The sequence below is a fragment of the Corvus kubaryi genome, unplaced genomic scaffold (assembly GCF_017639235.1).
Source record: "Corvus kubaryi isolate FWS band 111438036 unplaced genomic scaffold, C.kubaryi_AGA036_p1.0 123, whole genome shotgun sequence".
NCBI classification, from domain to species: domain Eukaryota; kingdom Metazoa; phylum Chordata; class Aves; order Passeriformes; family Corvidae; genus Corvus; species Corvus kubaryi.
Window position 1 is genome coordinate 1101310 of NW_024580658.1, and position 24465 is coordinate 1125774.

At 49.3% G+C, this 24465-nt stretch overlaps 3 protein-coding genes across 4 annotated transcripts in view; all 3 read left to right on the forward strand.

The window, feature by feature from the left end:
- The first annotated feature begins 8124 nt into the window (after nucleotides 1-8124).
- HOXB9 (homeobox B9) lies at nucleotides 8125-12964 on the forward strand. Its single transcript, XM_042017700.1, has 2 exons — nucleotides 8125-8901; nucleotides 12181-12964. The coding sequence occupies exons 1-2, from the start codon at nucleotides 8394-8396 to the stop codon at nucleotides 12414-12416; spliced, it is 744 nt and encodes a 247-aa protein (XP_041873634.1). The 5' UTR covers nucleotides 8125-8393; the 3' UTR covers nucleotides 12417-12964.
- Nucleotides 12965-20863: 7899 nt separating this feature from the next.
- Nucleotides 20864-23576, forward strand: HOXB8 (homeobox B8). Of its 2 annotated transcripts, none has more exons than XM_042017749.1 (2): nucleotides 20864-21803; nucleotides 22618-23576. In XM_042017749.1, exons 1-2 carry the CDS (start codon nucleotides 21383-21385, stop codon nucleotides 22923-22925), a joined length of 729 nt encoding a protein of 242 aa, XP_041873683.1. In that variant the 5' UTR covers nucleotides 20864-21382; the 3' UTR covers nucleotides 22926-23576. The 2 variants fall into 2 exon arrangements, with proteins under 2 accessions (XP_041873683.1, XP_041873691.1); XM_042017757.1 differs by having other exon boundaries at nucleotides 22621-23576.
- A 403-nt stretch (nucleotides 23577-23979) lies between these two features.
- The window catches only part of HOXB7 (homeobox B7), a 10572-nt gene continuing 10086 nt past the window's right edge, over nucleotides 23980-24465 (forward strand). Inside the window, exon 1 of the mRNA XM_042017821.1 lies at nucleotides 23980-24144. Coding sequence (XP_041873755.1) covers nucleotides 24061-24144 — 84 coding nt within the window. The 5' untranslated portion in view covers nucleotides 23980-24060. The remainder of the gene's footprint in view (nucleotides 24145-24465) is intronic.

Genomic DNA, 24465 nt, shown 5'->3' on the forward strand with positions numbered 1-24465 from the left:
GGGCTCTTCGTTTCAAACACAAGGACATCAAACTACCTGATTTACTCCAGTTTCTCCTCCGCGCTGCGGGCCCGGCGGGGCGCTTGGCCCCTGGCAGGGTGGGGAAGGGGTGGCAGCCCTGGATTGCCCCTTTTTCCTCCAGCTCCTGCATCCTGCTGGCACCGGCAGTGGAGAGGCAGGGTCTGGGTCCCTCTCCTGGGTCTGGGTCCCCTTTTTGAGTCCCTGTCCCCTCTCCCGGGACTGTGTCCCCGTCCTCGATCCATGGCCCCTCTCTCGGGACCGTGTCCCCACCCGGGACCGTGACTCCCCTTCATCCCCGGGTCTTTGCCCCCCTCCCGGGGTCTTTGTTCCCCTTCCTGGCTCCATGTCCCCACTCCGGACCGTGTCCCCTCTCCCGGGACTGTGTCCCCCTCCTAAATCCCTGTTCCCTCTCCCGGGACCGTGTCCCCACTCGGGACCGTGTCCCCTCTCCCCGGGACCGTCCTTCACCCCCGGCCCGGATCCCCCTTCCCAGAGACGGGCATTTGTCCCGGGAAAGATGAGGAAGGGCTGGCAGCCCAATTTCCCCCCTCCTGTCCATCCCCTGGACCTCACCGGCACCGGGAGTGGAGCCACCCTGGCTCTGTGTCCCCCACCATGGCTCTGTGTCCCCCACCATGGCTCTGTGTCCCCCACCCCGGCTCCGTGTCCCCCACCCCGGCTCTGTATCCCCCACTCCGTGTCCCCCACCCCGGCTCCGTGTCCCCTCTCCCGGGACCGTGACTTCCCTTCATCCCTGATCCGGATCCCCTTCCCGGACACGGGATTTGGACCTGGAAGGGCCCTGAATCCCCTCTGCCCTCCATCCCCTGGACCTTGTCCGTGTCCCCTGCCCCGGGGTCCGTGTCCCCCACCCCAGATCCGTGTCCCCAGCCCCGGCTCCGTCCCCCCGCCCCATCCCCCGCCGCTACCGGGCCCCAGTACCGGGCACCGCCGGGGCAGGGGTGACGCTTTCTTTGTTTAAATCCCCGTTCCAGGGACCTTTTGCGAGACAGCGCAGTCACGCCCCGAATCATCAAGAGCTTATTAACGCTCTAATTAGGCTGCGGCGCCTCTCAGAGGCTGAAATCCCCCTCCCCGGCAAATCCTCCCCGGCCCAGGGTCAGCAAACCCCTCCGTTTGTGTCTGGCATAAAAATACATCCCTATAAATACACGCAGAGCCATAAAGGAATTTAAGGGCGTCTTATTTTAGGAGCTGTGATCTCCAGCTCGGTGTAAAGGGTAACGTGTGGGTTTGGGCAGCACAAAAGGGCTGTGAGCAGCTCTTGGGTTTAATTATTCCAGTTGATAAAATAAGTTTATTAAAGGTCCCCCTGGCAATTTTTATAGGGACTGGGCTGGCTAGCGACTCCTGCGATTTTTCCTATGGAAAACACAGGATTTAGCCGTGCGGGTATTGAATATTTGGTCACCCAGGAGCTCCTGCCGCAGGATTTTTGGGATGGATAAACGCCAAGCCGGGGTCTGTAGACACAAAACCGCACAGAGATGAGCGGCTGATGCTCGTGGCTGGGCGCTGGTCTTTAATTTCATCTCTAACATCATCTGTAACTCTAAATTCATCATCTGTAACTCTAAATTCATCATCTGCAACATCCTCAGACCACGGCTGCGAATTTCACCGAATAAAAGGGGATTTTAGGCGGCCTCAGAAATGCCCACAAGAGTTTCGCCACATCCTTCCTCTCAACGTGTTGCGCGTGGGAATATATTGATTGAAAAAGAAATAAACTCCACACCAAACAAAGCCCTAAAACTATAAAATTTACGTGAGAAAGAGGGAGAGCGGAGAGCTCCGAGTGCCTGAGCTCGGGTTTGGATGAAGTTCACCCGCTCTCCTCCCCGGAGCCCACAGGGTTCTGTGTGCACGGAATCAGATCACGGCAGCGATTTTCCCCGCGCTGCTGTTCCAAACCCTCATAAAAACAAATTTCACATGGTCCAGGCCACGGCTAAACAAGCCTGTGAATTGATCTCCCTCCGAGGTTTAAAGAATTAAACTTTGATACCATATCCAGGACCGAACCCGCCATCTGCTCCTGCTTTCTGTGGCCGAGGGTGTTACTTGCTTGGGTTGTTTTTTTTTTTAATTTAGTTTAAGGTGGGTTTTTTAAAATTTTTCTTCCACTGTTCCAAGAAAACGAAAACAAACAACCAACCACCTCGTCTGGGGTTTAAACCGGTGCGTGCTTTATTCCCGAAACTGGCGACTCTCGCCTATAAACAAACACCCGCTCGAGGGGAGGAGAGGGGAAAGTCAAACAGCGTAAAATAACCCGGAGTTTTAGGGAGCCTTGTGACTCCTGCCTTAGGAACAACGCGCTGCTTGTGCCCGGCCTCAAAAGCCCTTAAACGGAAAAGGACAATCTGGGAAAGTTAATCATAAACCCCTCGGTAATAACGGCCCCATAGGCAACCACCGACCTCCTTGTAAATGTCTGGGCTGCTGATTTTGATCTCCCTCCTGCCCACGTCAATACAGGAAACAAGGGCCGGGCAGGGCCGGGGGGGGGACGCAGAGCTGGGAAAGATCCGGATCAGGCCCGGAGGGGGCTGTGTGGCTGCCCCAAACCGGGAATTGGGGCTCCTTTCGCAAGGGAAGGAGCGGGGACAGGAGGGTGAGGCGGGCAGGGGGTCCCGCCTGCGCCGCTGCCCCGGTAGCGCTTTGTTTCGAGTGAAAAACCACAAGAGAAGCTTACCTGGAGCGGCAGCGCTGTGGGGATGGATAAAGGGGTTCTCCTCCCAGTAGGAATTGCCTGGTTTGGGACGCGCTGAGCATTTCTGGGCTCACACGCGAGGAGCAACTCCGGGTTTAACGCAACACATCCCCCCCCGCCCCAAGTCGCTCTCCTGCCAAAGTTCAGCCTGGCTGATATTCCCCCCACCCGGGACGAGTTTCACTGGGGGGGGGGGGCAAAAAGTGTTGTGAGGAGATGCCGTCCGAAAGAAACTCCCCCTTTTTATTTCTCTGCTGCTTTTATGGAAACAACTCCAGCGCAGCTTCACTCCTGTACCTGTGCCTGCGCTCTCCCACCCTCTTCCCCCTGCCTGGACTGGGAGCGACAGATTCCTCACCATCACGGGTTATTACCTCCCTTCCTCCCAGACTAAACGCGATTCGGATTATGGTTTTTGGGGGGGGTTTGGGTTTTTTTGGAGGGGTATCCTCGTTACACCGCGGGCACCCCAAAGCAGAGCCAGCGCAACCCGCCCCAGCAGCTCCCGGGGTGTAAAATCCGCAGCAGCAATCCCATGGAAGCTGAATATTATTCCAAGCAGGGAGGTGAGGGGAGGGAGCGGAATCAGTCCAGTAGCCAGAATATGGGTTCCCGAACAACAATCCAACTTTATTTTAACTTTCTCCCCTTCCAGCTTCCCTTTTCAAATGCACATACGCTTCTACTTTACAGGGGCACGGATCCCAAACGCTTTATGAACTGCTGAGATTACAAACCTCTTTTGGAACCGGGTTTCTTTTGGTTTTTGCTTCTTTTTTTTTTTTTTTTTTTTTTTTTTAAAGCCAGGGTACACTTTCGGTCCTTGGAAAATTGCCCACATGTGTAACTTGTTTTTGCTTCTCCTCAGACAAGGAATTCCTCCCCCGCCTCCTTCTCCCTCCTTCCCTCCCTCCCTCCCTCTCGCAGCACTTACGGATTTTTAACAGACGGCAGCATTCAAACTGCGAGCACAGGAAATGGCCAAGGTAGATCCTTCGCCTTTTAGGCTACAGAAACTTATTTCACTTTTTTTTCCCCCCCCAAAGGTTTTACCCTTCAGGAGGGAATTTTTGCTGCGCTCTCTCGTGTTTGGGAGGGGGCCCGTGACTGAAGTTTCTTTCATAACCTCTTAGAGCTGCCTAACTGCATCACTCATAATTTATGTTTGCTTTACGCTGGGCTTTTAGTCCTGTTTCCTGACTCTTAAAAGAAAACAAAACAAAACAAAAAGGAATTTGCTGCCTGTTGTGATTATCATTATTATTATAATTACAATTATAATATTGGGATGTTTGATATCATTGAAAATAAATGCTCAGCCCTTTGAAGGCTGAGTTATCAGAATCTGGGCTCCAGACTCTTCCATAGCCGTGAAGTTCACCCTCAGCTTTTATCCTCCCTTTGCTTATCAGCTTCCAAACCTAAACCGGCCCAGGAAAAATCCCTAAAATCACTCAGGTTGCACCGGGACGGCCTCTCGGAGTAAAAATCCTGGTGAATCCCCCCCAAAATCCTGCCCTGTCTGGGCGTCAGGATGGGGGGAAAGCTCCGCACCCCCAGATCTCCTCCACCTTCCTCACATCAGAGCTAAAGAGGCAAAATCGGCCGGAGGAAGTGGCCAGTTTTAATAAATGATAACAAAAAGTCTTTTAAAAGGGGTTTAAATACGTTTCTGGGAAGAAAAGAACCAGCCGGACTTTTCCCTTTCTTAGACCAAAACTTACAAATCAGTGAAAGGCGGCCGTTGCACCGACCTAAACTCCGCATATTTCAAAAACATTTCAGATTTGGTCGTTCACAGCTGGGAAATGCCAAGCCCAGGAGCGCGCCTGCAAAGAGGGACTTTGGCAGTTGTGTATTGCTAAGCAAAATATTCCTTCTCTCCACAGACAATAAAGATAATTCATAAACAGAACCCGAGCTCGGACGCCTCTGGTTCGCCACGGCGGGCTGATAATATCCCGAATTTTTCCTCACGGCCAAATTCACTTGGCGCTGACTCTGCAAAGCACGGGAAAAGTTTCCACTTCGATTTTTTTTTCTTTTTTTTTAAATAACAGTTTCCACTTCCACTTCCCTTTTACACATCACAACCACATCTCTGCACTGAATCCCATTCCAAACCCAGGCAAACTCGCACTTCCTGCCTCCTCCCTCCCAGAAATTCAGACTTTTCCACGCTGCTCCTTGAGTTTCCCTTCTCCAAGTTTTTGTTGTTGTTGTTTTACGAGCAGAAGCGCTTCTATTTTAATTTCGGATGGGTTTTAACGAAGGATTTAAAACCCAAACCGGCGCAGGCAGCACCACCCAGCTCTCCGAGCCATCGTTTGCCTTAATCCCCTCTCAGAAAAGGCTACAAGGAGATGAACCACGGCGAGATGCATAAAAAATAAACTCCTGAACGCACGGAAACCTCCAGAGGAGCGAGAGCAAATGGCTTTTGCAGATCTTCTTGTGAGGTTCCCATCCACCAGGGATCCGAAAACCCCTCGGTTTCTGCCTCGCAGCCACGCTCCCGAGGATCCCTCTTGGCTGAAATTTATATACTACAGAAAATTATATACTCGCGCTGCCGCAGTTCATCATTATTTATAGGAGGCGCGCCAGGATTTTTTTTTTTATTATTTTTTTTTCTTCAGGAATATATTTATTACAGGTAAGACACGGCCAATCTATCTGGCGAGCACAGAACAGGTGTTTTGCTTCAATTAACGTTCAATAATTCCATCTCGCCTTATTCAACACCCCGCTACCAGCACGGCTGTTTATCCATCAGCTGGATAAACACGTTCCCAGGCGCCGAGCGAGTTTCAATCTCCACAAGACGCTTAAATCAGCCCTCGCCTCTCCTGAGCTCTCGCAGCGTTTGCGGAGTCGCCCCGAATCTCTTTGTGGAACTGTCTGATTTTTATTTAAAAAAAAAAAAAAATCATTTCTGAGAGGCAATAAAGCAGAGAAATATGACAACGTGAGCCACCCGCTCGTATTTCATGCCTGGTGACACGCGGGCTTTTCCTTTCCAAACCTCAGCAACTCTTCAGGAAGTTTAAAGAAGGAAGGGGGGAAAAAACAAACAAACAAACAAACAACAAACCAAAAAAAAAAAAAAAAACACAAAAAAAGAGAAAAAAAATCCAAAAAATAAAAAGGAGGTAGAAATGCGAAAAGTTGGGAAAATCAGGAATTCTCCCTTCGTTTCCCACAACCCCTGGTCGGGTGAGATGGAGGGGAGCGAGCAGAAATCCTGCCTCGCGCTGCTCCCTGGAAGGGATTCCTCTCCCTCCGCCGATTTTAGGATTTCCTTTGGAATAACCCCTGGAAAGGAGAGGGGACCTCGCGGGTCACTCACCTGGGGACATTTCCCCCCCCCGGCTGGGCCAGATCCGGGCCCAGGGGCTGCAGAGGGGTCTCCAACCTCTCCCCAAAGCTCACCTTGGCTGGAGCCTGGGAACCGGAGCTGCTCCTCCAGCACAAGGATGTGGAGCTGCCTGGGGGGCTCTGGCCACCCCGATGGTGGCAAAAATGAGAATCGAATCAAATCTCCGCCATTCCGCCCCGGCTCTCCTCGCCCATCATCCCGACCCTCTGGATTTTTTAATTTTTTTTTTTTTTTTAATGAAAATGCGTCCTAAAAGCGCCTCATTTAGAGGAGCTCTGGACAGGGGAAATCGCGTCCCTGCACGGGGCTGATGCTCGTGGAAAAGCAGCGCTGATGGGGATGAGGGGAAATCTCAGGCTTTGGGATGGAGGTTTTTAATCGCCTTCATCATCTCCCTTTATTAGTGAAACACCTCTGGTAGCAATTTCCCACCTCTGTTTTGTGTGGCGCGGACGCTCAGAGGGGCCAGAGGAAGGCGAAAATAGATTTTTCTCTCATTTCAGGCGGCTATTAGCGCCTCTCCCCTGTTATTATCAGCCTGTTAATAAAGACTTCCATCCCCATCCACTCCAGGAAGGGATCCGCGATGATTTATCATTCCTAGAAATCTCTTTGCCCTTCACTTTAAACATCCTCGGGTGTTGGGGTGAGACGGAGCAGGGCGGAGGGGCAATAGATTAAAAGAGGCAAATTGAGCCAGACTGTTACAGCCGAAATCCAGGGAATCACTTTTTGCCGGGATCGTGGAGAGCACCTTTCCCTTCACCCAACATTTACGAGGCCGCCGGAGCCTCTGGCAATAAAGGGATTTATCCCCAGAACTCGGGAGCACCGAGCCCGTTCCCCCCGCCCCCCGCGCCGCTCGCACCGAGCTCCGATCACGGGGAATAAAAAAAATACCCCGGAATCCCCGGGTTTGGGGGAAAAACACGGGAAAAGACGAGTGAGGCGGGGGTGGCGTTGCACACGCAGCGTGGGCACGGACATGCGAGGGGGGCACGCGGTGGCTGCGAGGGGTCCCTTCTTTGCCCCCTTTTCTCTTCCCCGGGCAATAAATCCGAGGCTATAAAAATCAAAGAAAGCCAATGTAAGTTTTATTAAACTCTTTAACCATCACAAGTTTAAGGCATTCCGTAACAAAGCCGGATCAGTGGCGCGCTGGATTTTACTGGCCTTGTAAAGTTCGGGGAAGGCTTCTGATTTCAGCGGTGTGGGGGGAATCATTTCAGCTCCGCCGGAGCCCCGGGACACGCGGGCATTTCTCCATCCGCGGGGATATTTTTAATTTTTTAATAATACTTCTAGAAATACCCACCAGCACCAAGCCCGAGGCAGGCGCTGGATGCACCCAGGGGCTGCTTTGGCTGGTCAAAGTCGCGGTGACACCTCCACGCCAGTGGCATTTAAAATGTCATATTTGCCCACGTTATTTTAGCGCGTTAAGCATCCCCTCTCCCCATCCCAAATGGTTAATTATTTCTAGCGCCCTCCCCAGCACTCCGGCTACCCAGGGCCGCTGTTTTCCTTCCCAAAAACGTGGATTTTGGCGTGGTTTCATGTCGATGTATGACCATAAGGAACGCTCACGTCTATGAAATCACGGCCAGGAGGAGGGTGGGGGCGGTTTGTACTTATTCCCTGTTTCCCCCTATCGTTCTCTGGAGCCCGAGTGGCAAAGAATGGCTTCTATCTCCATTCCCCCATGATCGTTATTAAAGCCAACACATCAGCATCTTCCTTCGACAGAGACAAAAAAAAAAAAATCCCACCCCCCATCCCTCCTTTCGGACCCCTCCCCGCGATATTCCAGCAGCAAACCTTGCTGGGGGGAAAGGGGGACATCGGAATATTCTTCCCCAGCTCTATGGCTTTGCTTTTTTTTTTTATTTTTTTTTATTTTTTTTTCCGCCACTCCTGACGTTTTGCAACATCGCATAAACATAAAACAATCCATCCTTGATATGGAATGCAAGGGCGGATGACAGCGCAGCGCAGCCCCCTCGGCTGCGATTGATTTACGCCGAGCCTGACGCTTTATCAGGCACACGAAAAAAGTTTGACCAATCATTTCGCCGGGAGCTCACAACACAGCAGCCCAACTGTACTTTGTTGGCTGGGAAGTTGGGGAAGGGGGTAGAGTACAAATCTAGAGCTGTCCTCTCTCTCTCTCTCTCTATATATATATTCTTTTTTCTTTTTTTTTCTTTTTTTTTTTTTTTTCCCTTCACTGAACCGTGCTTTGTATGATGTCTGAGAATGTCCATTTCTGGCACTCTCAGCAATTATTATGTCGACTCTATCATAAGTCATGAGAGCGAAGATTCGCCTTCAGCTAAATTTTCGTCTGGGCAATACTCGGGTTCCAGGCAAGCTGGCCACAGTGAGCATCTAGAATTCCCCTCCTGTAGTTTTCAGCCAAAACCTCCAGTTTTCAGCGCCTCCTGGACTCCTTTGAATCCACATTCTTCTGGCACCCTTCCTGCCGTCTACCATCCTTATATTCAACATCAAAGCGTCCCAGCTGAGAGCAGGTACCTCCGGAGCTGGCTGGAGCCCGTGCCCAGGGCAGAGACCCTCCCCGGGCAGGGATCTGTTAAGGCAGAGCCGCTGCTGGGCCGTCCCGGGGATGTCCATAAACAGGGAACACAGGAGTACAATTTAGAAACTTCTGCTGCAAGGGAAGGGATCGTTTCCAATCAAAGGCCCAGCTTCGAGGACAATAAAGTTTGTGAAGGAAGCGAAGACAAAGACAGGACAGATCAAAGTAAGTTATAAAAGTGAGGAAGTAAACAGCATAAAAGCTGGAGGAGGTGCAATAAAAAGGGGGGACAATGCTGCGGAAAGTTGAAAATCAGGGCTTGAAGAAAAAAAAAGTCTCAGCTGGCTGATGCCAACCTAAGGGGAGAGGTGGGGAGGGGAGAGGGCTGGCATTGTCTGCGCCGGGAAACAAAACTAAAAATCAAAATCGGCGTCGTCCCCGGCCTTAAAGAGAGTCCGGAGCGGACAAAAGCTGGAGCGAGTCCCGCTCGCTCCTGCAGAGCGCCGGCTCCGGCAGCACAGACGCGCTGGGAAGGGGAGTAAAACTGCGCGGCTGCGGGCGGAGGGGCCGGGAGGGGCCGCGGACAGCGCGGAAATGTCGCGGGGAAGGGAGCGGGGCTGGAGGGCGAGGGAGAAGAGGGAAAAAGGGGGGAAAAGAGGAGGAATCGAGGGGGAAAAGTTCACGTGGGGGGAAGAGAGGAGCGGCGGGGGCTTCGCCGTGCCCGCGCCCCGGGGAAGGCGCGGAGGCTCCGCGCTCCTTCCGCGGCTCCTGTCGGGCTTTCCTGGCGCTTCCTCCTGGCGTTCGCGTGTTTATTTGTGCTGTTAATTGTTTGTTTATTAAACGCAACCACGGCGGGTATGAATATTTCAAAGTCACGCTCCTTCCCTAGTTAAAAGAAAAAAAAAAAAAGAAGAAGGAGAAGAAGGAGGGAGGGGGGGTGCTTGGAAGTTAATTAGCTTCTATATCAGCTTTTATATCAGCTTTTATTCCTAACGTAGCCAGACTGGGGAGACAGATAAACTCCAGCGTGGGCTTTTTCCGCGGGCTGCGTCGCCTTTTTCCGCTTGAAATACGTGCTAAAAATAATATTGTATTGCCCGGAAAATATTGAATGCTCTCAACAACGCTATTAATATTATTATTATTAATAATAATAATTATTATAGCGTTTGAGGGAGGGAGAAGCAGCGTCCGCACCTCGTGCCGAGCCGGCTGGCACCTGGTTTCCAGCTGAAAGGTGACCCCGGAGCGGGAGGCACCGGGACAGCCTTGGCTTCACTTTCCCGGGAAATATTTTTCCAGGGAAAGCCGAACTTTTCCAACCTGGCAGAGCAGCAGCGCCCGGCCAGGGGGTCCCTCCCCGGGCATTTTTTTCCCCTTTGAATGAACTTCTTTTGCCATTAAAAACACCGAATATTCTCTCCCCCCTCGCGATTTCCTCCCCTGCTCTTGCAGGATATTCTGGTGGCTTTTCTTTTTCTTCTTTTTTTTTTTTCCTTTCTCTTTTTCCTCTCCTTTAACTCGCCCGCAGACACTCACACACAAAAAGAAAAGTCCTGTTCTATTGTACTGGGCAGGGATCCAGAACAAACTGCAACCGGGCGGTGGATGCCTGCGGAGAACCAAACACCCGCGTTCCCTGCTCGGTGCCGCTGAAATTGAATATTGGCAAAATCCTGCCCGAGAAAAGAACGATTTTAAAGGCTCGAGGGTGGACGCGCTGTGGTTCCCGTGTGGTTGCAGCGCATACTTTGTTTAAAAGAATAGTTTAATTTGGGGCTGCCGTTGAGAGGCTGCCAGGGCTGGTTTGCAGCGAGTTCTGCCCCCGATTTCCCCGACTCTTTCAATTTTTGCGAGTATTTCTTCCTAATGAATCCCTGCCCCGCGCGTGGCGCTGGGAGCTGTTAAATTATCTGCTGGGTTTTAGAGAAAAAGAGGTGCCAGGACCTCTCCCCGTTCGCTTTCATGCTCTGGGATTTGTGTGCAGTGGAGAGATAAAACAACATCGGCATCTAAAATATATTTTAACGACCCAAAATATGACCGAAAAAAAACCCCCAAACCCGTTATGAAGCACAGCCCTCCATCGCCATTAAAGGATGGGTAACAGGATTAACAATATCAATTATTAACAGCTTTCCTCCTCTTTAATATTTAATTCTGCATATTAGATCAAGTCAATTACATTAAGGAAATAGCCGTGCAAATTTGTAAGAGGCCGTACTTACAGAGGAAGATTAACCGGATTATTATTTTATTTTATTTTTGTTTTAAGTTTTAAATATTCAATATATTTCTTTTTTTTTTTGGCGTGGAGGAGCCGTCCCGATGTGTGTGTGTGTGCGCGCGTGTGTATATTTATAATGGTCCATTTAATTGGTGTAAAGGTTTATGGCTCCAGCCATAATTTCAGGGGAGGCAAAGGAAATAAAACAGGAATTCGTGGTGTGTCCATAACCCTTCATTTTCCTCCCGCCCGCCTCCCCGTTACCCAATATTTGCATGTGATTAGCGAACATCCCATTATTTACCCTAAACCCACTTCGCTTTTGGGTGCGATTTTCACCACTCTGGGGTCTGCCGGGGGGGTGGGTTTTGCTCCCAAAATCTTGTGTGTCCCTCCTTCCCCCCCCCCCCCAACCCCGCGAAGAATTCCTGAAATATCCTTTTTCCACGATTCCCACGCAACTTCTCCCACCCGCGAGAGTGACGGGCAGGCTTTTATTTATTTTTTGGCTGCATTTCCAGCCCTGCAAACGTCCCTGGCTCGGGGTGACGCTGTCCAGACCTCCGGCAGCAGAGCCCGGGCAGCTCCCAGAGGATGTTTATCGCAGCCAGAGCGGTTTTTGCCACATAGCACACCCAAAAAAAAAAAAAAAAGGAAAAAGGAAAAGAAAAATAGGCAGGATTTATTTAGGAAAAGCTCCTCCAGACCTCCCCTCTCTGCGTGATGGGTCTGGAGGAGCAAATCTATAAACGCGCCTGGGAAAAATGGGGAGAAATGTGATTTTTTTTTTTTTGGGGGGGGGGTTCTTTGTATATAATGTGCAGATGGGGAGATGTGGGAAGCTGGGAGGGGATGTGGGCGTTCACCTGGCAGGGATGGGGCAGGGGGAGGGCACGTGGGGACGCCAAAAACTCGGGGGTGCACCCAAACCCCTCAGGAATGCATCCAAAACCCGCAGAAATTCACCCAAAACAGGGGGTGCACAGGGACAACACCCACCACAACCCCTCCTGCTCCCCAATCCCCGCCTCCCCCCCAATCCAGAGGGTTTGGATGCCTCTGGAATTCGGGGTGGGACCCCCACCATCTGCGCAGGCCCCCAGTGATTTTCCTGCGTCCTCGCAGCTCCTGGTTTGGGGTTTGGTTTTTTTTTTTTTCCCCCCAAGCCGGGGGGTGCATCTGCGAAGGAATAATCTTAATATTTGATGGCGTGATTAAAACCTTCTGAGAAACACTCAGGGCTCGCCTCGTATTGATCTCGCTGCTTTTTCTTCCAGCCAACCCCGCTGCCAGCTGGCTGCACGCCCGCTCCTCCAGGAAAAAGCGATGCCCCTACACCAAATACCAGACCCTGGAACTGGAGAAGGAGTTTTTGTTCAATATGTACCTGACGAGGGACCGTAGGCACGAGGTGGCCCGGCTCCTCAACCTGAGCGAGAGACAAGTCAAAATCTGGTTCCAGAACCGGCGGATGAAAATGAAGAAAATGAACAAGGAGCAGGGCAAGGAATGAAAGAGCAGAAAAGCCGCAGCACCCCCTCCTCAGACCCCCTTTCCCCCCGCTTGGTGCTGCCAACCCCCCCCCAAAAAAACAGGGGGAGACCCTTCCCCGAGTCCCATCTCCACTTTTGCATGCGAGATGTTGTTAATGAACCTTTTCTAAATCTCTTTCCTTAGCCTTGCCACGCTGGAGGCAACTTAGCCCCAAGTGCGGCTCCTTTTTGGGGACACGCGCTGGGGTTTGTTTCTCTTTTCTTGCTCCCTTTTTGTCTTTTTTCCCCTCTTTTTTTCTCCCCCCTTCTCCCCGCGGTGTGACAGAGCACAGGCTCCTGTTGGAGCAGCTTTCCCCCCCCTTTTTTTTTCCGTGGAAAAGCAAAGACGGCCGCCACAAAACTGGCCACCACCAAACCTCGCTGTCTTTTCTTTTCTCCAAGCAAGGACAAAGATTTTCCCCCACCCCACCCCACCACCACCACCCCACAACCCCCCAGACGCTCGCACTCGCCCGCCGAGGTGGCCGAGGAGGAACCAGACGATTTAATTAAACTCCTGCAAGACAGACACATTCGTAAGGCTCGCCTTTAATTGCACCCAACAAATCATTTGCAATTCGCCAACTCCATCCCGGGGTAGCCGCTCCGTGACAGCCCCAAATGGGGGTTCCCCCCCCTTCTCCTCCGCCCGCCCCCTTCCCCCCCCACTTCCCCCTCCCGTTATTTCACTTTTTTAGCTCGGTTTATAATGCGGGATTTTGATTCGAGTGGCGGAAACTGGGACTTTGACCTGAAAAAGTTTCGCGGGATCTTTTGGGGCAGAACCTCCTGGTTTTGGTAGTTTTATACTGAGGCACTGGGAGGGAGAGAAAAGACGAGAGAGAGAGAGAGAGAGAGAGGGAGTGCGTGGGGCACTCCCCGAGCCGCATTGTAAATTATTTAGGAGAAAAAAGGGGGCGGAAGAACCCCCGCCAACTTATTCCTAACTTTTTAGAGAAGAGGAAGAATGGGATTTTCTAGTTTAAGGGGAAAAAAAAAAAAAAAAAGAAGAAGAAGAAGAAAAAAAAAACAAAAACAAAAACCACCACAAAAAAAAAAAACAACAACAACAACAAAAACAAACTACCTTAGTGGAGCGATCAGGGAGGGGCCGGGTGTGTTCTTAGCGCTAGGTATTTATAATTTATTGTGGATTGACTTTTCCTGGAGCAGGAGGCTGCTGCAGAGATGAAGTGCCAACCCCAGCCCGGCTTTTTATTCCTTCCCCCTCCCGTTGGCCGAGACCCTTTTTTAATTCTTGAATCTCGCCGGGCTTTGGCTCGGGGTGGCCTTGGGGTTTTTTTTTTCCCCTCCTCCAGCGAGCTCCGGGAGCGTTTTCCCGGTGCCACCCCGGGGAGGAACCCGCGAGTGGCACCGGGGGATGCTCCCCCCGCGCTTCTCCATCCTCATCCTCATCCCGGAAAGTCCCAAATCTGGAGCTCGCCGGGCTCGTGTCCCGCAGGACTCCTGCTCTGACAGCTCCGCTGGAGGTTCCTCCATCCCGCCCGGGCGGGATTTGGGTTCCCTTTATCTCTGTAAGGATTAACTTTGGTTTGGGGAGGGAGGAGGGAGGGAATGAGGGTGGGAGGGGGGGCTCGGGGGGGTTTAGTTCCAGTCGGTTCTGTGGTGGGTGTTGTAAACCGTGTTTCGTGCTCGTGTTTCTGTGAGTGTTGGAGCTCGTTTTCTGTCTCTGCTGTGGCTTTTTTTTTTTTTTTTTGGGAAGAGTTCTGCAGTTGGTAGTGGCTGAAAAAAAAAAAAAATCGAAATAAACCTCTCTCGTTTGCTTCGTGTGCGGAATTTGTATATTTAGCTGGCAGGAGGCTTTCGAGGAACCAGGCGAGGGGAAGGCGGATTGTTTGAATAGGGAGGAGGGGAAAAACAGAGAAAAACCTTTTTTTTCTGCTGTTTATCTGAAGGAACCAGCGCAAATCTGTTTCCAGGAGTGACTCGTGTGTCCTCCGCGCCAGGTTTGGCGAGGCCACTTTTATCTGCGGAGCAGAGGCTGCTCTGGGAAGCAGCGATAGGCAGATTCGCAGATTTGCCTGTTTGCAAAGTGTTCCTGCTTTTTTTTTTTCCTTCCCCCTCCCTCCGCGATCCGGAGATAAGACCCGAGGAGCTGCACTGAAATTTCCCCCACTCCAAATCCTCTTAAGAGGGGTTGAAACAAAAATTTATCTCCCCCCTCGCCAAGAAACCAGAGCTGACGCGTTTGAGACCATTCCTCAGAAAGTTGTTTTGTTTTTCGGTTGGGTCTTTTTTTAACGCTCAGACTTTCCCGTGTAAAACTTTCCACCCTGAAGCAGCTCCTTGGGGGCTTCCAAATTTAACTGTTCTGCTGCCGGAGGGAGTTCAGCGCCACCGAACTTCGCTCTGTGTTTAAAAACTAAATGAAAAAAAAAAAAGAGCTGTTTTGGAGGCGTTTCGAGCTGCGGGGTCGGTGGCAGCAGGATCGTGCCTCGAAGCGCTGATTTATTTTAAAAGTGTGATTAAGTCAAAGAAAGGGGGTGGAAAGTGACGTTTGAGCTGGGCGAAATTTTCCCAGGTTGGTTTGATTCTCCTCGAGGATGGGTGAATTCCAAACCTGCTCCGAGCTGGGATAATCCTCACGTCTCGAACCGAGCACGGATTTGCCAAAATCCTCATTTTAATTCCCAGGAGCGTTTTCCGCGAGTTCCTTGATGTTTGCAACCCAGCGGCCACCAGGATTTAGAAACGGTTTTCTCACTTTCCTTAGAGTTGTGGTAAAGAGCCGATATTTTTAAGATGACGATATAAGGTTCTTTTAAAATAGAATTTAAGATGTTAGCTGATTTTATTAGGAAATATGCTTACTTAAAAAATGAAAAAAAAAATGTTGGGAAAGATTGTTTTCTGTAGCATCAGCCCGGATGTATTTTCCAGAGATGTTTTAATGCTCCAGAATAAAAACCGATTTTAGAACAACCAGCTGCGATGTCATTGTGTTCTACTGCTTCACCCGAAATTCCAGAAATATCCTCCCTGTGCTTTCCTGCTTTTTGAGCCGCTCGTTCTGAGCATCACTTTGGGGTTCGGTTTACAAAAATCAGTGATGAAGAAGTGGAAATAATTCCACTCTGGAGCAGCGTTTGCTGGGTCCCACCCAAACTTGCTGCGCGTCTGATCTTTCGTTATGAATATTATTTTTAATTCTGAAATCGGAGGTTTGCGGATCTCTGGCTGCGTTTCTCGCTTGTTTGCGTGTTTATTTCTTACTTTTGGAGGTTTGATCTCTTTATTCCCCCCTCAGCCTGAGGGAAAACGCTCAGCGCGGATTTGCTTTCTTTGCCTTTCCTCGCTTTATTCCCCTCTGGCCCAAGGGAAACTTGGCCAGAGAAAAAACCAAAAAAAACCCAAAACAAACAGCGGGGAAACCCCACCCCGCTCTCCCCGCTTGGCATCACCTCGGATTTGACACGCGGTTCCTTTTTCCGAGGGCTCAAGGAGCCGTTCCTGTGATTCCCTCTCGAAATTCGTTTGACGTTTTATGGCTCATGAAGAAACACAAGTGCCTGGAAAGTGGCTTTACCTCTATATTTAAAAAAAAAAACAACAAAACAACAAAAAAGCAAAAAAACAAAACCCAAAAAAAAGCCAAACAAACCCCGAGACCTGCTCAGCCCCGCAGGAAGCAGGTAGTGAGAAACAGAACCGAGAGTCTCTTTCCCACTAATTTTTAACATAAAGGGCCACTCCAAAGGGCAATATTTCACTTCTTTAGGGAAAAGAAAAAAAAAAAAAAAGAAAAGAAAAAAAATCCTTTCTTTGGGGCAGCTCTGAAAAGAAAACAAAAGAAGAAGGAAGATTTTTGGAGCTTACTGAGGGAAGAGAGAGAAAGGGAAGTAACTTGTCATAAAAAAAGGAAAATTCAGTGCAGTGTGCTGCAATAAAAGAATATGACCGCTATAAAACTTTATAGGGTATAAATTTCTGAAGGTTAAGGAACTAAACGGCTGTAAAGGAAACAGTGCAAGAAAACTTTCAGGAACTCCTAAATTACTCCAACGACTTGGGAATGTGGGGAAGCCCAATGCGTAAATGCTCTGGTTTCTGCCTCAGCCACAAAGTTCCCCTCTTTTTCTTTTCTTTTTCTTCTTTTTCTTCTTTTTCCCTGAGGGAGGGGGCAGTTGAGAAAAAAATAAGAAGGGTGGGGGGGAAGAGAAAAGGTGGGGAGGGACTTTTGCTAATTTATTCTTCTCTTGCAGATGCCGTGAAAATCCAGCGCTCTGGATGATTCCCTTTGTTCTTTTTTTGTTGTTTGTTTGTTTGTTTCCTTCTCCCCTTTTTTTTCCCCCCCTTTTTTTTTTCATTTTTATTTCTTTCTCTTTCCTTTAAAGCAATTCCAGGCTGCCCGAATGCCCAGCCCTGCACACAACAACAACACCACCACGCACAGAAGGCTCGCACACTCGAAGTTCTGGCGAGACGTCTGGGCTGGGGAAGCTCTTTATGACTTTACAGCCCCGGCCTTTCCCCCCCTTCCCTCCTCGGCAGCAGAATGACCAATTGTTTAGTCTCGGAATTTGAAACAATAGCGGGTTTCAAAAGCAAACCCACTTCTCCTCTTTTTTATTGCCGCGCTGGATGGTGCAGTTGGAGAAAACTCCAGCGCGGCCAGGCAAAGAGGGGGCAAAAAAATTAATTCTCATTTTCTTCCTCTTCTTCTCCTTCGCCTCTTTTTTTTTTTTTTTTTAATCTTTTTTGTCCTCCCAGCGAGGAGCGGGACTTCTTATTTTGATGGTTTTTCCCCTTTTTTCGCCCCCAGAAGAAATCTCCCCCTGCAGTTCCGCGCGCGGCCGCGAGGTGGAGCCGTTGCTCCACGTTAGAGGCGCCCCCTCCGCGCTCGCCCGCGGGGCTCCGCGCAAACACCTTGATTTCATTACCGGCCCCCCCCGCGCATAAAATATAGGGTTAATTATAGCTATTTTGCCGGTTTTATAGCTTACATCTATTTTTTTTTTTATCGAGGGTAAATTATGAGAGGCTGCGAAGGGGAAAAATAACGCAACAACGCAGCGGCAGAGATGCGGTGAGAGGTGGGGCGCGCATCTCTGCTAAGTGTTCGTTAAAAGGGGAATAAAAAAGCGCCGGGTTTTGTCTTCTGCTGGTCGGGGTGGAGGTGGGAGGACATCTTAAATTATCCCGACCCCGCAGATTTACGTTTGCAGCGCTGGAAAAAAATAGAGAGAGCGGCTCAAAGATTTCGGGGAGAAAGGGAAGCGCAGAACCGGGACAATATTTTTTTTCCCCGGCTCTTTCCCTCGGCCGTTAGGATGATCTGCGCTTCCCCGGCTCGATATTTTATGTGTTTTATAATCCCAGCCACCGCGGGGAAAGAAAAAAACCCAGAAACAACCAACCATGCAACAAAACCAGAGCATTTGTTTTTTGTAGAAGTTAAATCACTCATTTCTGGTATGGCTGCTCCATCTTTTGGCAGTGCTGATGCTCTTTGCTTAAATTCTTCACTTAACAGCTTTAGAAATATTTTTAAATGCCACAAACGAGTAAATTAACCCAAAATGCTCTTAAGCCACCGCGGTTTGGGGTACATGTAAATACACCACTAATGCGGCAGCAATATTGTCAACTTTTAACTGCATGAGTTCACTTTTATCTTGGCCTTTGGTTCCTCGGAATTACGAGGCAAAAATTTACTCAGATGTTGTAATTCTTCAGCTACAAATGGCGGCAATAATTTCAAGATGGGTTTTCTTTCAGGTTGGTATGAACTGGGTTTTTTTCTGAGTGAATATTTCTCTGAAGTTCCATCAGAAACCGCTCCCGTTGCTCCAAAATCAGCGTTTTGGGTGAGGGTGGAACAATTCAAACCCACACGCACCAAACAGGGTGGGAAATATTATTTTAAGAGGCAAAGTTTCAGCATCTCGAGACTTCTGTTTCAGCGCCATAAAATGAAATACGAGCGCAAACAGAAATAAATGGGGGAAATGAAGAAAAATCTCGCCCCTGTGCATTCGGCGAGAGGCAGAGCAGAGCAAACTCGAGGCTTACCTAGGAAAGGATTTGAGGTTCTTTCATTTTTTCTTTTCTTTATGAATTCCTAATAAATCTTTCCTCCGCTGGGTATTTATAAATTATCTCTCTCAGACACCCACCCCACGCACTCACACCCGGCCCCGCTCGGTTTTCCTTGGAATGGAAACGTTTTCCTTTCATCGGGAAGCCGAGTACAGTACGGGCGATGATTTAGGATCAGCCATTGATTTCTGGGGCATTGGTGAGTTACCAGCGCATCACGACCATAAAATTCTACTGCACTTGATAAAAATGTTAACTTCCAACAACAACTTCCCGGGGTCGGCGCAGGAACGGGAATTCCTGCTCTTTTTCCCTTCCCAAACTTCAGGAGAGGAGGGCGCGGCTGTAAATACACACAGGAGAAGAAACTTCTTTTCTAAAATCACTTTACTCGATTCCAATTTTTTTTTTTCCCCTTCCCCCTTGAATATTCCAGCATCCAGCATCCACACGCCAGGCTGCAAAGCTCTATTTACTTCTGTGCACCATTTTCGGGGCTTTTATGTTCCGAGATGAAACCCAAATCTGCTCAATCGACAATAAAAGTGTGGAGAAAAAATAAAATGTTAACTTGTCTTTTAGAGAGGGGGGAAAAGCCTTAATTATACCGCTGCAAGTACTCCAACAGCAATAATTACTTGAAAAGGCTCTTAGACTCGGCTGAAATTATCCCTCCACGAAATAAAGGAAGCGTATTTACTTAAATTATTTCTCTAAGGATGGGTTTAAAGTTGTATTCCGTTGCTATCTTTGTTTTCTTTCTTTCTCTTCCTCTCTCCCTTTCTTCATTCCCTGCCTATCCCCACTGATAATTTTAGTGCCTTTTTTTTTTCTTCTTTTTTCCTTTTTTTTAACCAAGTCAGACAAACCCAAATATCTCAACTTTTTTCCTCTTTTTCGTGCTGTGGAGGTTGAAAATTGTCCCTCAGCCGGAGGCGGGCACGAGTGGAACCCTCCTAAAATTCACCTTTCTCGTGTCCAGCCCCGCTCAGGCGGAGGTGATGGGGAAACAGCAGAAACCTACGCTGGGCAAAGGGGGGGGGGGGAGATCGAAAACTGAGGTTGGAAAGAGCGAATTGAAGGAAGAAAGGCTGGAAAATAGAGCTGGAATTGCAAGGGGCTTTGGAGGGGCGTCGTGGGGCTCCGGCAGGCTGGGGCAGCGGTTGGGCTGGGAGGGTTCGGAGTCGTTATTAACTGAGAAACGTCTCGGTAATATTTGCTGACTGCGATAAATGAATTTCAAAATCTACCCCCTGTGTGTTTAGGCGGTGGAAAATTGCAGCGCTGGCATCTGAGGGGCAAGTTTGGCTCCGTTGTTACCAAATGCCAATAAAAGAGAAAGCGCCTCTCTCTCTCTCTCTCTCCTCTCTCTCTCCTCTCTCCCCCCCCCCCCCCACCCATCCCCCGCTTCCCCCCAGTTTTTTCCTGGGGGAAATAAATAAATAAATAAATAAATAAACAAACGGGAGGTTCTGGAGGCTGGGGGCGAGGTGGGCTGGGAGCACGAAGGTTTTCCTGCTCTGGAGGTGATAAGAACCTCGATACTTTTCGTTCCCAATCATCCCCGACCACATCTCGAGCAAGTCCTCGGTGCGGGAGGAGGAGGAGGAGGAGGAGGAGGCAGCGAGGGGGCTGCGGGGCGAGCCACAGAAAGTCAATGTTATATATGAAAAACTATAATCATTTTAATTCAATATTGACACCTCCACATCTCGCTGCGAACGCGGACGGGTCCAATCGAAACCTCTGGTTTATAGCGGTGGAGGAGCGGACTCGTAAAATCCTAACGGCTTTTATGTAGTGCGGTATAAACAACAACAACATCCCCGGCTTTATGGCGTTTTATAGTTTGTTAAACAGTTTACAGCCTTTTTTGGGGCTATTACAAATGCAATTCCCTTCATGCGATAGTTAAACCTTTATCAATAATAAGGAAATTGATCATTAAAATGTTAAATATGACTACCTCGTTTGTTTTAAAATATGTTTAGGGTAAGAAGCTGTATGATTTGATAACTTGTATTAAAATACCAATTACATTTATAGGACCTTTTAAAACTGGTAGCAATTAAATCGTGTTCTTTTACAGTTTTCCAAAGCGACCCTGACATTTAAAAAGGCTAAAACTGCCTCGTTAAAATTTTGAAATTAACGACTGCGAGCGCTTCTCTTTAATTGTCCAACACTCCCCAAAAATCAATCTTTTGGGTGGTCTAGGTACGTGATTTGTTGTGAGGCGAGCGATATCTCATTAATGTAGGTAGTTAAACATATTTAATCCGTATATTCACCCCACCTCCTTCTCCCTTCCCCTCTCGCTCCCTCTCCCTCTCTCTCTCTCTCTCTCTCTCTCTCCCTCCCGCTCCGTCTCCCTCTCTCGCTCCCCCTCGCTTGCTTTTCCTTCTTTATTCTCTCACACTCTTCCTTTCACAATCATGCGGTGCAGAGTCCGTGTGGAGTAAGGAGAAGCCAATAGGATGAGGTTTTGGTAATAGATGCAAATGATCATGAAAAGACACTGCAAAATATGAAACAACTCATTTGCGCTGAAGTAAATCACTGAAAACTGTTTATGAACTGGCATCTCTTCTTGGAAATGTAAAGCGAGAACTCTTTAAGTGGCGATTTTTTTTTTTTTTTTTTTTTTTTTGGGGGGGGGGGGGGAGGAAAGAATTCAATATCATGCAGGCTTAGAGTTTTGATTATATCCTCCTTTTATATTCCTGGAAATCACAAACTGTCGTTGCTTAGCATCTTAGCGCTTTCTTTTTTTGCTAATAGATTCCCGTGGTCTGGTTTGTTGTGGGGTATTTTTTTTTTTTTTTAATAATTTTTTTTTTTAATTTTTTTTTCCGCCTTCCTCCTGCAAACTCTTATTGAAATTAAAATGAGCTCCTATTTTGTCAACTCACTCTTCTCCAAATACAAAACCGGGGACTCCCTGCGCCCCAATTACTATGACTGTGGGTTCGCTCAGGATCTCGGGGGCAGACCCACCGTGGTGTACGGACCCAGCACGGGGGGCACCTTCCAGCACCCGCCCCAAATCCAGGAGTTCTACCACGGAGCATCCTCACTCTCCAGCTCCCCTTACCAACAGAATCCCTGCGCCGTGGCGTGCCATGGGGACCCCGGCAACTTCTACGGCTACGACCCCTTGCAAAGGCAGAGCCTCTTCAGCGCGCAGGAGTCGGACTTGGTGCAGTACACGGACTGCAAGCTCGCTGCCAGCGGCCTCGGAGAGGAGGCGGAGAGCTCGGAGCAGAGCCCTTCTCCGACCCAGCTTTTCCCCTGGATGCGACCGCAAGGTGAGGCGAAATGGAAAGGACGCCGAGGAGGCATTTCCTGAGCCCCATAAAGTAGCCCCCACCCCCCCCCCCCCCACCACCCCTTTTTTGCTTTTCTTTCTGCCCCCTCTTTGCTCGCTTTCTTTCTTTCGCTGCCTTTTTCTTCCCCGGTGACTGTATTTTACTGCTTTATGGGGGTAAACTTTTGCACTTGTAAATTGCTTTATAGTTTAATTACCCTGAAGGAGACCTTTTCTTCTGGGGGCTGAGCGAGCCGGGCTTTCTGTGGAAGGAAGCGTCCTTAAAGTTTATGGCACTTTTATAGCCTTAAAAAGCCCCTTCATTTTTGTTTGGCGTTTGATTTGGGATCTCGGCCGTGCTGCCGCCTCTCCCCGGGCTGCAACCTTTTATTTATTTTAATTTTTGAGGCTTTTTTTTTCTCCTTGCGTGGTGGTCCCATAGAGCCGGGCTCTGTTGTTGTGCTGGGGGTGATAATCAGTGTGCAAGTGCAGCTTCAGCTGGGCTGCTCGGGGTGGGCTGGTGGGGGACCCCCCCCGCCTCCCCTTTTCCCTTCCCTTCCCCTGCCACCATCACCCCTTTCCTTTATAACCATCTTCCCTTTTAGAATATCCTACAGGAGCCTTTCCCTCGCCCTCCTCGCTTCCTGCTCTGGCTCCTGCGAGCCTTTTCCTCGCTCCCCCCGCCCGCGGCTGCGTTTGGGAGCGTGTGGGAGCGGGTGTGAGCTGTGTGTGCCTCTCCCCGAGCCTGGTTTATGTATCTCTCAACCTCCTTCTCTTCTTCCCCCTCTCCCACCCCAACCTTTGCAATCCCCCAGCAGCCGCTGGACGCAGGAGGGGGAGGCAAACCTACAGCCGCTACCAGACGCTGGAACTGGAGAAGGAATTTCTATTTAATCCCTACCTGACCCGCAAACGGAGGATCGAGGTCTCGCATGCCCTGGGATTGACAGAGAGGCAGGTCAAAATCTGGTTCCAGAACAGGAGGATGAAATGGAAAAAGGAGAACAACAAAGACAAGTTTCCCAGCAGCAAATGCGAGCAGGAAGAACTGGAAAAACAGAAAATGGAAAGAGCCCAGGAGGTGGACGAGGAAGGGGAAGCACAGAAGGCGGACAAGAAATAAAAGGATTTTTGAGGACTGAAAGGCAAGCGCTGCTGGGGTGGAAGAGCCCCCGAGCCCCACGTTAATGGCAGTTAATGTAAGGGAGGGGTGGGGGGACAAACAAAAAACAGTGCATAGAAAAGAGAAAGGAAAAAAAAAAAACCCTTTTATTGCTGTAAAACAATATAGCTGTAAGCACCACTTTCCTGATTATCCTTTGATACAATGAGCAGAATGCAGAAGTGATCGGGAGCTCTCTCCTGCCTTTTGCCAGTTATTAACTAGTGGTAGTGTAACGCAATAGCTTATGTAAAACATGACTGTGAAATTCTCTCTCTCTCTCTCTCTGTCTTTCTCTCTGTCTCTCTCTTCTTTCCGGGGGGTGGGGGGTGGGTTGGTTAACATAGCTTTCAGCGCTATAGGAGTTACGTGATATTACATTTGTGCACTTTTTAAATTTTTTTTTTTTTTTAAATTTTAGTTTATTATTTCCCACCCTTTTTTGTTGTGGTTTATCTGTATGTACTGGAGGTAGCTATTGAGACAAACATCCCAACAACATGAAACTGCCTATTTATGCTATAGTTATCTCTCTCTTTCTCTCTCCTCACTTTCCCTCCTGGCCTTTTCCTTGGTTAGGGTTTTTTCCTTTTTTTTTTTTTTTTCCCAATTTTTTAAATTTCTCTTCAAAAAAAAAAAAAAAAAAGGAAAAAAGAAAAAAAAATACATGAAAAAAAAAGCGGTTTTCTCCTTTAGTTAGCATGCGCACAGTGAAGCAAGTTGTAAAGTGATCTTTAGGTTAACTGTGAAAAAGAATGTATACTGTATACGTGAATTACTTTATTGGGGGAACTAATGCTATATTTTGTTGTTCTTTCATCACTTTGTTCTATTGTCTAAACCTGGAAGCGGCGGAAGAAAGTTACAATAAAGTTTACAAGCGAGAATTCCGTGACATCATTCTTTTCGCCCTGCTCCGCTTCCTCCAGGACCACTCGGATAGAAAGGAAATAAAAGTCAATTGTGTGCGAGCCGCAGCCGTGGCCGGCAAATCCCTCCGTGGCCGCGGAGCTGCCGCCGGGGCCGGGGCAGGGCTGGGGCCGGGGAGCCGCTGCCTGCGAGCCGCGGCCGAGGGGAGGGGGCCGGGGCAGCTGCGATGGCTCCTGCTCTTCTCCTTGTTGTTTCTCACAGCTCCTGGCTGCCGACAGCTTGGGATGCTGGGTGGAAATCCTTGCTGAAGGTAACGTGCCTTGGATTTTGCTTCTTTTTTTTTTTTTTTTTCCCCCCCCCCCTTCCTTTTTGTTCCTTCTTTTTCCCCCGTCTCTTCCTCCCAGCAGCTCGGGGCGCCCCTGGCTTTGCTGTGGCTGTGAAAATCACATTGTCAGGCGCGCAGCTGAGCTGCTCCTTCCCCTCCCGAGCTGCCCTGCCACGGCCGGGGAGGAGCGCGGGGATGCTCATAACCTTGGGGAAGGAGAATCAGCACAAACCCCACACGCACATCCACCATTGTCTGCTTTTCCTGCCTCCAAGACTTTTCTTTCTCTCTACACCCCCCCCCCCC

What these genes read in the sequence shown, in the direction of transcription:
- HOXB9 (XM_042017700.1), top strand. Translation starts at nt 8,394, where the DNA reads ATGTCCATTTCTGGCACTCTCAGCAATTATTATGTCGACTCTATCATA. An exon ending in CAAAGACAGGACAGATCAAA is followed by an intron (nt 8,902 to 12,180) that starts GTAAGTTATAAA and finishes TTTTTCTTCCAG; the next exon opens with CCAACCCCGCTGCCAGCTGG.
- HOXB8 (XM_042017749.1), top strand. Translation starts at nt 21,383, where the DNA reads ATGAGCTCCTATTTTGTCAACTCACTCTTCTCCAAATACAAAACCGGG. An exon ending in CCCCTGGATGCGACCGCAAG is followed by an intron (nt 21,804 to 22,617) that starts GTGAGGCGAAAT and finishes GCAATCCCCCAG; the next exon opens with CAGCCGCTGGACGCAGGAGG.